The 16,738-nt window shown below is 41.2% G+C and overlaps 1 protein-coding gene across 2 annotated transcripts in view; it reads right to left on the bottom strand.

Annotated features, from left to right (window-relative positions):
- The window catches only part of PCSK5 (proprotein convertase subtilisin/kexin type 5), a 271,693-nt gene that overhangs the window by 223,602 nt on the left and 31,353 nt on the right, over nt 1-16,738 (bottom strand). For both annotated transcript variants that reach the window (XM_063129354.1, XM_063129356.1), the window contains exon 3: nt 1,673-1,786. In XM_063129354.1, the coding sequence (XP_062985424.1) occupies nt 1,673-1,786 (114 nt within the window). The remainder of the gene's footprint in view (nt 1-1,672; nt 1,787-16,738) is intronic.

Genomic DNA, 16,738 nt, shown 5'->3' with positions numbered 1-16,738 from the left:
CAGGTTAAATCAAATGCATTTTGAGGTCAAAGAAGCATAATTTTTTACTCTAGCAGAAAGCAAGCTGTGAGTCAGCCAACAGTAATTATTATTAGAACCATTTATACTTCCACATAATATTAGTTGAATTATATTCCATCAGGACATATATTACCTCAATTTCGACTTCATTACTTGAACCATAAGTGCAAGCAGGGAAAAAACACCTAAACTATCTGGTTTTAAGTAAACTATTGATGTTGTTTTCTCACAAAGAATCATTGTAATTAATAAAGTATGGTGTTAACTATAAAGAGTACTTGTATCATCACCCCATTCATTCTTACAATGATCCTGTGAGACTGCCATAATTCCCACTTTGTAGAGTTTCTGTGTAAATGAACTATATCCTAGCTTTTTACATGAATAATGTACTCAAAGTGGTTTATAAGTTTTGTTTAAGAAGTAAACTATAAAACAGTATATTAATGGATTCAATAATAAGAAACAGCATGTTAAACAATAATAAAAGCTGCTATAACATTAGGAACATTTATAGATGTTACTTTAAGAATGCCCAGTGAAATACCTTTATTTTCAGTGTTCTTCTAAAAGCGGGCAATAAAAGAGAGAAGGCAAGTTCGCATATAATGACAGCCCATTGGTTAAACAAACTATGGGCTGACAGGAATGACTGGGAGAAAGTAGGTGTGCTGCCTGCTATGTACCCACCAGTTCCACTTTTAGTCAACAAGCTATGATCAGATCCTTCATAGGTTGTGGAGTACGATGTATGAACCTGGACTAATGAGTTGTTTATTGGTCCCAGTTCTGACATTATACTCAACAACTTACGAAGGATCCAATCGTGGTTTATGGAGTAAAAGCTCAATTTTTAGGTGGAGGGGAGACACCACACTTGCTCTCTTCCATTGGGTTATGTTTACATGCAAATTACATCATAACCTTTTTTGGAAGGTCCTTTCACAATCTGGACACCAAAGCCTGTCTCTTGCACTCACCCACCAAATGTCTAACAGTGGGAGTACAGAGAGAAGAGCCTCAAAAGCAAATTGATGTTCTCAGACAGAGTTATAGTGAATAGGGCAATTTCTGAGATACCATGGCCCCTGGCTTTACTGGTTAAACAAGCCTCATGAACTGAACCTGGAAACAAGTTGGCAACCAGTGAAGTTGACTGAGAATCAGCATCTGCTGGCACCAGACAAAATCCTGGTACCCACATTCTATACCAACTGAAGATTCCAGAATGTTTTCAATCCACAAAAAGTGCACTAATCCAATTCGTAACAAGTCCTTCCTTAAAAGCCAAGACCATAGATCTCTACTAATTTAGCAGGGACACTCATGATTATGAAAAATGGAGGGAACTTGCATTAATGTTGGATAGAAACCCAAAAAAAGCATATCATCTATGACCCCACTCAAGAAATTATAGCTTTAATTAAAGATAAATATTGCAACTGTCAAGAAAAGTATTTTTCTTTACTAAAACATGTTTTCTTCTTATTGTACCATGATAAGCCTAATTTATGAAAATTATAAACACAGTCCTATGCTCACGTTTCATAACCTTTATTACATCTCATAATACATAAAATTATTGCATACTGTTCTGCTAAGTATGAAAGATTTCAGTAGAGAAATATAACTATAGCCTATATGCACTTACCATGTACCACATGCTTTGCCATTTTGGATCATTAAAAAACATGGACTGGATGCCACCAGATTTGTAATCCCTTTTTATCCTTATTTTTACAACCTGCTGTTCTATCCATTCCACCTGTCAATAAGGAAAACATTTGGTAAATATCAAAATGCTACAAAAGATATCCTAAAAAATGAAATAAAATCTGAAGATATTTGCTATAAACAGGAGCTGAAGATATTACTATATTTAGACTTCACTTTAGCACACTATTTTCTTAAACATTTATGGATAATTAGCAAAGCTACTTAGATATGATATAAAAAGACTTTCATAAAAGGACTGCTGTTTGCTTTACTCTTATATGCACAAGATCATGATTAAAAAGCAAAGAGAAGGAAAATATAGGGAAGGATACATACAATGGTCATTCTTTTAAAAGTCAATATTACATGAAATCAATATTTTAAGGTGCAATCCTATGCATGTTTAGGCAGAAAACGTTCCTATAATTCCCAGCATTCTCCGCCACCATGGTGGCTGAAGAATGCCGGAAGTTGTAGTCCTTTTTTTCTGTCTAAACATGCATAGGATTGCACACTTAACACATTCAGCAGTTTACACATAGCAGCTTACACATTTGGAGAGGGGCTGGGTCAGGTCTTTATGTCTGTTCTCTGTGTTCAGAATGTTCAGTGACATTTCTGATAAGAAACTGAATGTGGAAATATGGTCTTTGACCTGTATGTATCATCTACCTTTTGGCATCTCTTCTGAGCTTCTTGATGTAATTTAACCTGTTGCTCATTGCCCAGCTCCTTATTTTCCCGGCAAATGTTTATATTATATAAAAAACCACCCTGGTTTCTGAACATTCATCTGTATGGGAATCATGATAAGTCACTACAATTGCACTGAATTGCTTCTTATTTTTGTTCCTTTTACATTAGTGGAGAGATAACACCGATTTAATGAAAGCTGTTTTGTATATATGACAAGATGAGAGCAGACAAAACAAAACTGATAACAAATAACAAACAAAGCAAACACAATGGATCTGTTTTAAAGATGAAATACATGACTATACATATGAAGCACATCAATAGCTATATATCTGTTTCTAACAATACACCTTCATTTCACATTTGTATCTCTAAAGTTTACAGAAATACATCTCCAAATTGTTCTTTGCAATGCAAATGTATTTTATTTTACTTCTGTCACAATCTAGTAACAAGGCCTGTAGAATAAATAGCAAATATTTACAGGAGATTTATTGTACTTTATTCTGCAAAGTTGTCAAAGTTTCCTGTAAATATACCACAGTTTGTATTACTAAGATAGAGCAAGCATTCTGTGTGACAGGATTTTTGAGAGCAAGGACAAAAGCAGCAAGCTGACCTCCATCACTCTGGGTTGAAAAAACCAAGGCACCATGCATGAGAGGAAGAGACTTATGACAAGAGATGCTGGCAAACATCACTAGGCTCAGGCATGGAAGTAGTGTTGAGGCCCCAGAAATCCTCTGCTCAAAGGAGAGGTGGGCATTAAAAGCCCCTGATTTATTCTTTGCATTGAAGGGTTACTTCTGGGGAAAATACTGATGGGGGGGGGCAAGGGCCCATCCCAGTCGGGGACACTCTTGCCCCAAGAGTCCTTGGTGGGGACTACATTTCCTAGGGGAATGCCTTTGAGTAGACCCCTGGGCAAAGCAATGGGAATGTTTTTGCAGGGGGACTGCTTTGAAGAGATGCTCTAGTAAAACCACTGGAGGGTAAAATCTCACCTCCAAGGAGGATCATTTGCTCCAAGGGCCCATGGCAGAAGTGAGTTTTGTCAACCAGACCCTGTTGTCCCAGGGGCAGCCTTTCAAAACAGCACCCATGGCCAAGTAAAGGAAAAGTGGGAGGCACTTCCACATGTCCCACCAGTTTCCATTAATTCTCCCTCCTGCTGTATCTACACAGCACATCCCATGCCTTTTCACAGGTCTCCTAACCATCAGTAATGGCATTTTTGGGTGTCAGAAGGAACTGCACTGAAAAGAGAAGGAAGGAGGGAGAGTCCTTTTCTTCTCTATATCCAAACTGTTATATACAGAGAATGTAACAATTAACATACATGCCTAATTAAAAAAAACTATAGTGCATAAGATATTTAATTAATGCATATTTGCATTGCTCTATGGAATCTAAAGCAACCAACAGTGTCTCTGTTTTGGCCTTTATCCTATATTGCCTTATTATTTTTTGTAATCCTTAAAATTTGAGCAAAACAAGTATAACATACTGATAATCAAACCCAAATTTATTTCCAGCTGGGTGTAAATTAGTGCAAAATGCTACAACAAATCTAGTCAACAACACTGTATGTGTTCAATGCCATGCAGGGATTACTGATGGTGAACTGCTTCTTTTAGCTTACTAAATGAGTTGCACACTGCGCTGGGTTCATTTAAAAATTGCTTTTCATAATTGCACTGATGATATGCCAAGATATATAGGTGGAGCTACTCATTAGAGCAGAGAATCATTGTGCTCAGTTTATAAAGTCTGTCTTTTCGTTTCCATTGATTCCATGGAATAATCAGGTTGAATTGTTACATAATAAATAAGTACCAGTTGGTTTTTATTTGGAGTGTATGACTGAAGTATACAACTGTATTAAATAGTTATTTTTGGTTAATATCTTCTATTTTGGGCTCCACAATTCAAGAAGGACGCAGACAAGCTGGAGCGTGTTCAGAGGAGGGCAACCAGGATGATCAGGGGTCTGGAAACAAAGCCCTATGAAGAGAGACTGAAAGAACTGGGCATGTTTAGCCTGGAGAAGAGAAGATTGAGGGGAGACATGATAGCACTCTTCAAATACTTAAAAGGTTGTCACACAGAGGAGGGCCAGGATCTCTTCTCGATCCTCCCAGAGTGCAGGACACGGAATAATGGGCTCAAGTTAAAGGAAGCCAGATTCCAGCTGGACATCAGGAAAAACTTCCTGACTGTTAGAGCAGTGCGCCAATGGAATCAGTTACCTAGGGAGGTTGTGGGCTCTCCTACACTAGAGGCCTTCAAGAGGCAGCTGGACAAGCATCTGTCAGGTATGCTTTAGGGTGGATTCCTGCCTTGAGCAGGGGGTTGGACTCGATGGCCTTGTAGGCCCCTTCCAACTCTGCTATTCTATAATTCTATGATTCTATGATTTCCTACGGACATTTTATGGCTATATGGACACATTTCACTGTGTGATAGCTGGAATATTTTGCAACAGTCGGGTTTTGTATGAAAAGCATCTGTTTGTATAAAAGTGTTTTCATTTCAAAATGATTCACACTTGCTAGCACATATCCCCTGAAGGAAAATCTCTGGATAATTGATTATACAGATCTCCATTTCTAGAGAAAAGGAGACACTATGAAAACAAGGCTTCACATTTTAACATTTCCAAAAAGTCACACTTCGCTGTAGGGGTAACTGCACATTTTCTCATTCACTTCAATTCCAAAAGCTCTATTTTTCTACTTATTGAATGTCTAGAAATCAAAGCCAAGCCAGATTGGAATCCAAACAATTTTGTAAAAATACATAATTTCCAGTCTTGTCATCTCAGAGGTAGTTTCTATCCTCAATTCTACATTTTATAAAGACACCACTAGTGCAGCTGAATATGAGTCGTTCTGAGTTAACTTAAATAAAAGCCATTTTTGTTTAAACGTGAAGAAAAATAAGATGTAATCTTTTTATACAGCAAAGCAATTTCCCCTGGCTGTTCTGCTTGCTGTTATGGAATAAAGGCCAAGCAGAATAAGATCTTTCCTTTACTGAAAGATACTGCTACATGAGTGGAAGTCCGTTCATATAACAGGCTTTCCCACCTGCTCCTCACTGCAGTCTCCCTGAAAAGCCTCTTTTGGAGGTAAGGAATCCTCAAAAAAGGCATCGGATGTGCTATAGGGGTATCTGAATTAATGAACCCGCCCACACCACATTGCTACGGTAACCATGTGTTTGTGAAGTTTGAGGCCTACAGAGGCAAGGTAATAGTCAGGCTTAGGGGCCTGGAGTTTTTCTGTTGGGAGGAGGTATCCCTGAGAGAAGTTTCATTTCTCAAGTTAAGTTTCATTTTTTCCAAGTTAGAGTAGTACTTTCTCATTTAGATGAAGAGGGTATAAATAGTGAGAAAGTCAGCCAGAAAGGAACCAGAAAAGATGAGGAAGCAGCTGTGGGAAAAAGCCAAAATTCAGCTAGGGTAAAGAACTTGCATTCTGCAACTTTTATTTTCTTCTAATGCCTTTGTACCACTCAGCTCTATTGACTAAAATACCTTTAATTGTAATTTGCTTGTTTTATTATTATTATTTATTATTTATTTATATAGCACCATCAATGTACATGGTGCTGTACAGATTACACAAGTGTCTGGGGGTGTCACTCACCCACATCTACAGCCTAAACCCCACATTACTAGGAAGGAAAGGAAAGGAAAGGAACCTCTCGTGCAAGCACTGAGTCATTACTGACTCTTGGAGCTTTCACTGACGTTTTCTTGGCCGGCCTTATAGCGGGGTGGTTTGCCGTTGCCTTCCCCGGCCGTTATTACCTTTCCCCCAGCTAACTGGGTACTCATTTTACCGACCTCGGGAGGATGGAAGGCTGAGTCAACCCGAGCCGGCTGCCTGAGAACCAGCTTCCTCTGGGATCGAACTCAGGCCGTGGGGAGAGTTTCAGCTGCAGAAACTGCTGCTTTACCGCTCTGCGCCACATGAGGCTCTACGTTACTAGGAAGGGGAAGGTAAAAGAAGGATGGTGGGATTTTTAAGGACGCAGACATCCTTAAGGAGTTGCTCCGGAGATCCAGGACATAGAAGGAATCCTGTCCTATTTTGCAGAGGACAGGTCTCTATTTAAAGGGCTGTCTAGAACAAGTCTTGGTTAAAGATAAAGAACCATAGCAACAAGGTCAAACAGGGTTCTTGAAATTGCCCATCAAACTGGACAGCAGATTGAGCAGGCACTTAAATAGTTCTAAATTTGCACCTATACCCATATATTAGCAGATGCAAATCACTGCCTCCTTTTATCCTCTTTTTTTGGGTGATGTGCCACCCTATAAATTACAGACTTTCCTGGTGATCTCACTATCCTCAAGAGAAACTTTCCAAGGCTAGAGAGGGGAGAAAAGCCCTATGCAGACATCCAGTTTCTTAACTTTGGATACAACTCAGTATGAATAGATTTAAAAACAGTTTGGGGGGGAAATTAGCACAGTAACTGGAACAGTTTGCTGAGATATATAATACATCAGAGAAGCTAAATAACACAATGTCAGAGAAATGAGTAATGCTGCAATAAGGAATTGCATAATTACAGTTCTCAATGGAATGGGCTAAGAAAAGGAGTGATTGGGGGGAGAGGCAGACCATGCCCAGGATTTAATGCGGAGGAACGCTTGCACATTGCAGAGCAAGCAACAGGAGCTACTTTAACTAAAAAGAGCACAGTAAAATTACTCTGCAATATTGTCACTTTTTGAGGTGGAAGTGGGTGGTTTGGTGTGCGCTGACTACAGTGTTGTGTGCCACAAAGGACCTCACAATGTACCCAAGCCGCAGGAAAAATCCATGAAGACATCCAACCCCCCATGCCAGAACCTGAGAGATCATAAACTGAGCCAGGAATGGTTGCCAGTCCACTGCAACCTAATTTCACAATGTTTTGCCAAAACCTGCAATAAGGGACTAGGAGGGTGACACCTATGGTAAACAGATTTCAAGTCATTTGGGACTTTAATGGTCAAATCTAGTTTAAATTTTGTCCAGAAGACTACAGAGGTCAAAGAGACCATGGAAACCCAGTGTGTTAACAGTAGACCATGTTCATTCTGTTTCCACTGTTGCCTTCAGGCCTGACACTCAAAGCCTGTCTCACAGAGTCTCTACATTAAACAGAAATCATATAGCTTACGCGGGGCTTTGTGCTTCCTGGTTCTTTGTACAATTGTTATGGGCTGCATTACATGGGAGGAGAGGGGTGACCACATGCTCCTTCACTTCTGTTAATACAGCACCATCTAGTGGCAGAAGATCCCACTTTTCCTGGATATTGCCCATTAAAAGTGGTTCTTTTCATACTGAGATTTCCAGAGGATACCATAGGAGACGTCCTGGTCATTGACAAAATCATGTAAACTCAAAAACTTCCATGAGTGGCTAATCACAAGCGTGCAATAAATCACTCATTTACACAGTGTATTTCACAGTGAATTTCATCCAACTTGCTTTCAGTCTTGTGTTCCTGGATTGTTCACCTGGATAGATGAGATTTGCATGTAGAAGGTGGGTAAGAACTGGCAAAAGGACTGAGAGCGAAGAGCCAAGAGAAATACTGTCTCATGTTTTAAATGGATATTGTTTTTTTATACTTTTGGTTGTTTTAAATTTTGTAAATCTGTTTTTAATGTTCATTGTTTTTAAGTTTTGTAAACCGGCCAGAGAGCTTCGGCTATGGGGCAGTATATAAATGTAATAAATAAAATAATAATAATAATAATAATAATAATAATAATAATAATAATAATAAATAATAGCATAGCTAGATACTCCACGAAAGCATACATACTGGACATGAGAACAAAAAGCAAAACAAAAAAGCATATGGCTTTGGCAGTAGAGAGCATAGCGCAGAATTTGTAGTCTGTATCAGCAAGAAAGGTTTATAAAACTCTATGTTTCGTGTATATACTGTAAGAACCTACATTTTGTATATGTACTGTAAGAACCTCTCCAATGGAAGGTTTCTCGGCCACTGGTGGTTTTTGTACTGTCTTCCCTCAGTAATTCTCTAGGAGCAGAAGGAATGATCAGAGATCCAGAGAGGTAGTTGCCCAAGGCAATGTGTGATGAAATGAGTCTGGTTTTGTCAAGCACTTCAACACAGTTTTCCTCACTTTTATGCATATTTTCTAGCTCCAATGAAAACCTTTGAGAAAGAATGGGGCAAGTGGGCTCTGAAATGTGTATGAATTTAACCTTTCATTGCTCCCATATGTAGGATCACATCATTTGATTAATTACACTTTTAATGTTTCATCTATGAATTTCCTCCTTATAATTTTATTATTATTGTTTCAAAACATAACAAACTAACAAACACAAAATACACAAAGTAAGACAGATAAAACAAAAAAATGTTTTTGTGATGTTTGCTTTCCTGTTTGTTTTTTATGTTTGGAAATAACAATAAAAAGAAAAAAGAAAAGCATACATACATTCTGTTGGTGACAAAGCAGCCCAGAAAGTATGATGCTGTATGAATAGCATCACCAACACAATGAGTTTTGCAGATGCTTTGCCACAAACCCCATGGCAAGTTGCATACAGTTATAACGTCCCAAAGGTGAGCTGACTCCTTTGGTGCTTTTTATCCATTAATTATTAAAAACAAAACAAAATGTGGAGAATATTGCAGCAGCAAAAGTTAGTCACAACAACCACTTCACCATCAACCCATTTCTCTCTATCAAACAAGCATGTTTAAGAAACTATGGGCCTTGCTAGACGAGGCCTTAGCGCGCCTTGAGAGCCGGTTTCCCTGCTGTGCATCCACATGACACACAGGGGAATCCGGCCCCAGGTCGCACTGAAGCCTCCTCTAACTCGCCATAAGCAAAGTCGCTTATGGCGCGCCTTTTCTGCAGCTCCAGCCTGAAGCCGGGCCTGCAGAACGTCTAGAGACTTCCGTGGCTTTTTGCGGCTACTCGCTTACTTGCGAGTAGCCGCAAAAAGCCGCGGACTGGGCACAGCGCTCAGCGCTGTGCCCATCGGCCGGGGGGGGACACACACGGAGGGAGAAGGGAGCACAGATGACACGGGACACACAGAGGGAGAAGGGAGCACAGATGACACGGGACACACGGAGGGAGAAGGGAGCACAGACAACACGGGACACACGGAGGGAGAAGGCATGGGAAGGGATCAGGACCGGATGGGGGGGGGGTTAAGTAAAAAAAAAAACAGCTTACTTTCTCCAGAGTCTTCGGGCCGCACGTGGCTCCTTTAACAAACAAACAAAAATGGCCGACGCTGCAGGGCTTCCGTCGTCCCTGCGCCTCGGCTGTCTAGGAGGCTGGGTGGCGCACGTTAAAGTTAGCGCGCCATTGCCCCGCCTCCCTGCCGGCTTATCCTGGCAGGTCTAGCAACGCCGTATGTCTTGTTTGTGAGTGTGCAAGCTGATTCAAGCTAGGGTGACCATATGAAAAGGAGGACAGGGCTCCTGTATCTTTAATACTTGTAGAGAAAAGGGATTTTCAGCAGGTGTCATTTGTATGCATGCAGCATCTGGTGAAATCCTCTCTTCATCGCAATAGTTAAAGCTGCAGGTGCCCTCCTCTCTTTTGTATCTCGTCAAGAGGGCAGGGTTCCTGCAGCTTTAACTGTTATGAAGACAAAATTTCACCAGATGCTACATGTATTCAAATGACACTTGCTGAAATTTCCTTTTCTATACAATTTTAAAGATATAGGAGCCACGTCCTCCTTTTCATATGGTCACCCTAATTCAGGCCTGTTTGCCTGCTGCTTTCTTAAACATTAGAGGTCAATAATTTCCATATTCCAAACTGATATGGCTATGTTAGCATAAGTAAAACACAGTTTAGCAGATAAATATCCTCAAAAATCAGACTAGCTATTCATATACACCCAGCTCTCGTACAAGACAGCTGTAGAATTCAAACTGATGCTGAGGCAAATTCTAACCACAAATTCTGCCTTATTCTGCAATTATCACCTAGAGATAAAATAGGTTTTCATTCTTTCACTTTAATATTTCTTTAATTTCCCTAGATGTTCATGAGAGTCAGAATGCTATAGGATTTAATGAGCATATTCAGAGAAAGGTTAAGTTCATACTGAATTAAATTAAGACTACATCAGGTTTTCTTTTCTTATATTTTTAAGACATATATAGCGAGCAGGTAAATTTTGGCAGAAGATGCAAGACCTCGTTCAAGAACTCTGGAAGTTCCATTTGTCAGAATCATGCATGGCTTTACAAGTAATCATTGAGCTACTTAACTCAAAATCAGAAACAGCCCTCAAAGCTATACATGGCCAAGAGATGCAGAACAGAGGCATTTGTATGGAAGGTATGTTTGGTAACAACAACAACAACTTTATCTCTTGAACAGAATTACAACTTCTACACTTTGAAACCTACTGATAACTAGGTAGTATCACCAAGTTTCTGGAAAGCAAGAGATTTATTTTTTCCTTATTTGCTTCTCATTTCCTGTCTAGGATTCTTCTGGCCATCCAAATACAGATGTGTCCAATTGCTAATGCACATCATGAACACCTGCTATTTGCTTCACTCCAAACTATCTGGGTGAAAAATCCATTACCAGAATTAAAAGCAGGAGTAGTGCTGACCAATTAAAGCTGCTGAGTTCATAGAAAACAATTATAAAGGACCTCACAAAACAGTTTAAATGAGTTTATGAAGAAAAGACAGCCTATAATAGTTTAGAGCCATGGCCTGTTAAACCATCTGGATGAGTCTCCACCCCACTGCACCCACCCCACCTTCTTTGTGTCAACCATTTCTAGGGATGTACAAGAGTTTTGTTTCTGTTTGCAACTCTAAACACGAATGTGAGCAGGAATGCAATTCCCAGGAAATTTTTGCTATTTCATGAACTTGCACAATTGCACAAATCAATTTCTGAAAATGCACATATGTGTTCAAAAAAATTGTTTATATGCAAACTTACAAAATACCACATGCATTTTGTTGAACTGTGCATTTGTGCAAATTCCTCTCACAAATCTACATTTTCATGCTTTGCCCTATAGAGGGAATGCACATTTTTGGTCAGAGAAAATGTGTTTTTCCCCCCAAAATGCTTTTTTTTTCAATTGGGAAAAATTGTGCATTTTAAAAATGCACATTTTCCCCAATCGGAAAAAAAGCCACTCAGATTCAGAAATGCAAACAAGGTGAAATGAGCTTTGAGGAAGTATTTGGAGAACACCAATGAATTTGAACATTGCATGTTCACCCACTCCTAACCACTTCTCAAGTCTGGCTCTCTTATTAAAGTATGGCATTCTTCCTACCTTGCATAGATGAAAGAATGGTTCCTTCATTGAGCAGCTATACTCTGTCTTCTACTTTTCAAGTTTTACTTGCACAAACTCGTAGCCCTTCCCTGTCCTTCACTGTAGCACCATCTGTAGCTTGTAGCTATCTGAGATGTTTTACAGTGGGACGTAGGGCATCAAACTACCCCTTGGCAGCAATTTGGAGGACCCAGGAGTCAGATGTGATGGCCTACCTCACTGGGAGGAAGGAAGTGAGCAAGGTAATTCCTCAATAGGGGACAGTCAAAATCAAAGTTTGGAAGAGTCAGAGCCCTTCTTACACATATTGGATTGAAGCTTATTTTATTTATTTATTTATTTATTTATTTATTTCATTGATATACTGCCCCATTGCTGAAGCTCTCTGGGCGGTTTACAAAAATTAAAACTGAACATTAAAAACAAATATACAAAATTTAAAACCATAAAGAGCATTAAAACAGACAATATCTATTTTCTGGGGTCAGTTAAATGCTATTAAATGCCTGTGAGAAGAGAAAAGTTTTGACCTGGTGCTGAAAAGATAATAATATTGGCGCCAGGCAAGCCTCATGGGGAGATTGTTCCATAATTTGGGGGCCGCCACTTAAATGGCCCTCTCCCTTGTTGCCATCCTCCAAGCTTCCCTCAGAGTAGGCACCCAGAAGAGGACCTTAGATGTTGAGCGTAGTGTACAGATCAGTTCATGTCGGAACGGGGGTTCCATCTGTTATTGTGGTCCCAAAAAGTGTAAGGCTTTATAGGTTAAAACCAGCACCTTAAATCGGGCTTGGAAACGTACAGGCAGACAATGCAAGCAGGCCAGAGTAGGTTTCACATGTTTGAACCTTCTGGTTCCAGTTATCAATCTGGCCGCTGCATTTTGCACTAGCTGCAGCTTCCGAACCATCTTCAAAGGCAGCCCGATGTAGAGTGCATTGCAGTAATCTAACTTTGAGGTTACCAGAGCATAGACAACTGAAGCCAAGTTATCCCTGCCCAGATAGGGGCATAGCTGGGCAACCAACCAAAATTGGTAGAAGGCACTCCGTGCCACCGAGGCCACCTGAGCCTCAAGTGACAGTGATGGTTCTAGGAGAACCCCCAAGCTACAAACGTGTTCCTTCAGAGGGAGTGCAACCCCATCCAGAACAGGTTGAACACCCACTATCCTGTCAGAAGAACGACACTAACAGCATCTCAGTCTTGTCTGGATTGAGTTTCAGGCCATAGCTAGACCTAAGGTTTATCCCTGGATCATCCAGGGGTCAAACCTGTTCATCTAGGTGACACACAGGGGATCCAGTGCTCAGGCAGGGGCGAACCCTGGATGATCCCAGGATAAACCTTAGGTCTAGCTGTGGCCTCAGTTTCTTAGCCCTCATCTAGTCCATTGTTGCAACCAGGCACCGGTTCAGCACATCCACAGCCTCACCTGTTGAAGATGAAAAGGAGAAATAGAGTGCTGATGACAATGCACTCTAAAACTCCAGATGACCACACTCAATGGTTTCATGTAAATGTTAAACAGCATGGGGGACAAGATTAACCCCTGCAGAACCCCATACTGGAGAATGCACGGAGCTGAGTAATGTTCCCAAAGCACCACCTCCTGAGCCAACCCACCAAGTAGGAGTAGAACCACTGCAATACCGTGCCTCCCCCTCCCCCTCCCACCTCAGCCAGTCGCTCAGAAGGATATCATGGTCGATGGTATTGAAAGCCACTGCAAGATCAAGGAGAATCAACAGAGTCACATTCCCCTTGTCTTTCTCCCAACAGGGCGATTAATGCTGTTTCCGTGCCAAAAGCAGGCCTGACCTTGCCCAGTTGGAAAGAGTGTTTATGCTGAGAGTAAAATTAATGCTGATAGGTGAAGGAAGACTGATGCCTATCTTGCAGGCTGTGGTGCAGGATTTCATCCAGGATTGAATTTTAGGATTGAAGAGTTTGTCAACATTGAAAGTGAGATCACTGATTCTCAAGGAGGCCTGCTTAAAAAGGCTGGAAGATCAGAGCCAGGCACAGCGTCTCAGGGCTATTGCACCCACAATGGCTTTGGAACAACAGTCAGTGGCATGACATGATGTGTTAATTTGTTGGGGGGGGGGCAAAGTTACAACACATCATTTTTGAAAATGTGGGTGAGGAACTTGTACTTTGGGAGATGCTCAAAGAATGAAATGGTTTTTTGAATGAAGATTGCTCTTTAGTGTCTTCTCCCTGCTGATGGAGCCAGGAAGCCTTCCTGGTTCTCCAGGTAGCTCAGGAAAATGAAGCAGCATTAATTATAACAAGAACAATCATGGAGGAAATCTGACATGGTGCATCTGATCAGACACAGGCTATGAGTCATAGGTCCATGCTATGGCAATGATGACAGCAAAGAAATTGTACTTCTTTGTCACCATAGCATCCACACAGTGTTATCTAATGGAGCTATTCCAAATTTCTAAAGGTCTGTTACATCAAAGACTGGCAAAAGTTGAGGAAGACAAATCAATTGTCGGCTGTGACACTTTTGCCAGACATTTTGTAGCTAAAATCTCTCACATCTGCTCTGACTTGGATTCCATGCTTATAGCTGTTCATAATGGTGCACCTTCAGTGTCTGCCTATCTTGCTGTAATAGATAAATTTCAATTTATATAGGAGGAGGATGTGGACAAGATCGTTAGTAACATGAGATCAATTATGTGCGTGCTTGACCCATGTCCTTTCTAGTTGATTAAGGCAGTCAGAGGAGATCTGGTTGAAGGAGTACGGAGAGTGATACAGGAAGGAGTTTTACTATCCAGTCTTAAGATAGCTGTTGTGAAACCTTTATTAAAGAAGGTTAACCCTCTCTGGGGATTAACTAACTGGAAGGTTTCTCACCAGTCTCCATTTTAGCATTTTGGGGCAAAGTACTTGAGTGTGTGGTGATATCTCAGATCCAGGTTTTTTTGGAAGAAGTAAATTGTCTAGACCCATTTCAAGCTAGCTTCAGGCCTGATTTTGGGACTGAGACAGCTTTGGTCACTTTGACCAAAGGTGGGAGCTAGAAAGGGGGCATGGCTATACCATGCCTTTTCCCTGAGATCATCCCTGGATCGTTCCTGTGTATCCACATGATGCACAGGGGATCCCAGAAGCAGGCAGGGACAATCTCTCCATTTCCTCAGGATTTCTGGGACCACTTTTTTCCTGGTTTTTCCTGCAATCCCGGGACAATCCTGAGGACTGCGGGCGGTGTGGGCACCTGTCCCAGCTTCTTCTCTCCTCCCAAGTAGCGGGGGTCAGCAGAGGGAAGGAGCTGGGCTGGGGGGAGTCCAGAGACAGCGGGGGAGAGTGGGGTTAGGGATTTATTTATTTATTGGAGCGTAAGTGTGCTCCAGCTTCTTTCTTTTTAAAAAACAAAAATGGCGGATGCAACAGCGTGATGTCCCTTTTCCCTTCTGGGATGTCATGCTTCCATTTAGATGGCCAGGGACGATCCTAGAAGCAGGTAAGTCTGGGATTGTCCCCCTCCGTCCCTCTATAGTTTATGGTGTAGACATGCCCACTGTTGGATCTGCTGCACTGTTCAGCTGCATTCAATATCACTGGCCATGGTACCCTTCTGGATCGCCAGGCAAGGATGTGCTTGAGAGGTGCCATTTTAAAATGGTTCCAGTTCTTCTTTGAGGGTTGGTTTCAGAAGGTGATGTTGGTGACATCTTATTCAACACCTTGGCCATTGCTGTATGATGTTGCTCAGGGTTTGATCTTGTCCCTCATGTTATTTAACATCTACATGGAACAGCTAGGAAAGTTTTGGGATGCAGTATTACCAATATGTAAATGCGACCCAGCTCTTGTTCTCCTTTTCAGAGATCCAGTGTGGTGTAGGATGATCAGGGGTCTGGAAACAAAGCCCTATGAAGAGGGACTGAAACAACTGGCCATGTTTAGCCTGGAGAAGAGAAGATGGAGGGGAGACATGATAGCACTCTTCAAATACTTAAAAGGTTGTCGCACAGAGGAGGGGCAGGATCTTTTCTAGATCCTCCCAGAGTGCAGGACATGGAATAACGGGCTGAAGTTACAGGAAGTCAGATTCCGACTGGACATCAGGAAAACCTTCCTGACTGTTAGAGCAGTATGACAATGGAACCAGTTACCTAGGGAGGTTGTGGGCTCTCCCACACTAGAGGCCTTCAAGAGGCAGCTGGACAACCATCTGTCAGGTATGCTTTAGGGTGGATTCCTGCATTGATCAGGGGGTTGGACTCGATGGCCTTATATGCCCCTTCCAACTCTACTATTCTATGTTTCTATAGTTAGAATGTTGTACTAGAACTCAGGAAATCTGGGCTCTAGTTCCCATTCAGCCATGACACTCAGTGGATGACTTTAATCCAATCACTGACTTCAGCCTAACCTAGGGTGACCATATGAAAAGGAGGACAGGGCTCCTGTATCTTTAACAGTTGTATTGAAAAGGGAATTTCAGCAAGTGTCATTTGTATACATGCAGCACCTGGTGAAACTCCCTTTTCATCACAACAGTGAAAGCTGCAGGAGCCCTGCCCTTTTTTGTATCTGGTCACATTAGTATAGCTCCTGCAGCTTTAAATGTTGTGAAGAGGGAATTTTACCAGGTGCTGCATGCATACAAATGACATCTGCTGAAATTCCCTTTTCAATGCAACTGTTAAAGATATAGGAGCCCTATCCTCCTTTTCATATGGTCACCCTACCTAACCTACTTTACAGGGTTCTTGTGAGGATAAAATGGAGGAGTACCATGTAAGCTGCCTTGGTGTCCTTGGAAGAGAGAAAAGGGTAGGATATAAACCACCACCACCACCAGAGAAGCTGTTAGTGTTCTGGAGGCAGTAATAGACTGGATGCAGACTTATTATTTATGTAACCAATAAAATATCATCTTAAAATCCTGACCAACAGAATTCTAAATGTTAAAAGTACTCATCAAATTAAATATCCATAAC

The sequence above is a fragment of the Elgaria multicarinata genome, chromosome 6 (assembly GCF_023053635.1).
Source record: "Elgaria multicarinata webbii isolate HBS135686 ecotype San Diego chromosome 6, rElgMul1.1.pri, whole genome shotgun sequence".
Lineage (NCBI taxonomy): Eukaryota > Metazoa > Chordata > Lepidosauria > Squamata > Anguidae > Elgaria > Elgaria multicarinata.
Note: the sequence above shows the minus strand (reverse complement) of the source record. Positions and strands in the feature narration are given on the sequence as shown.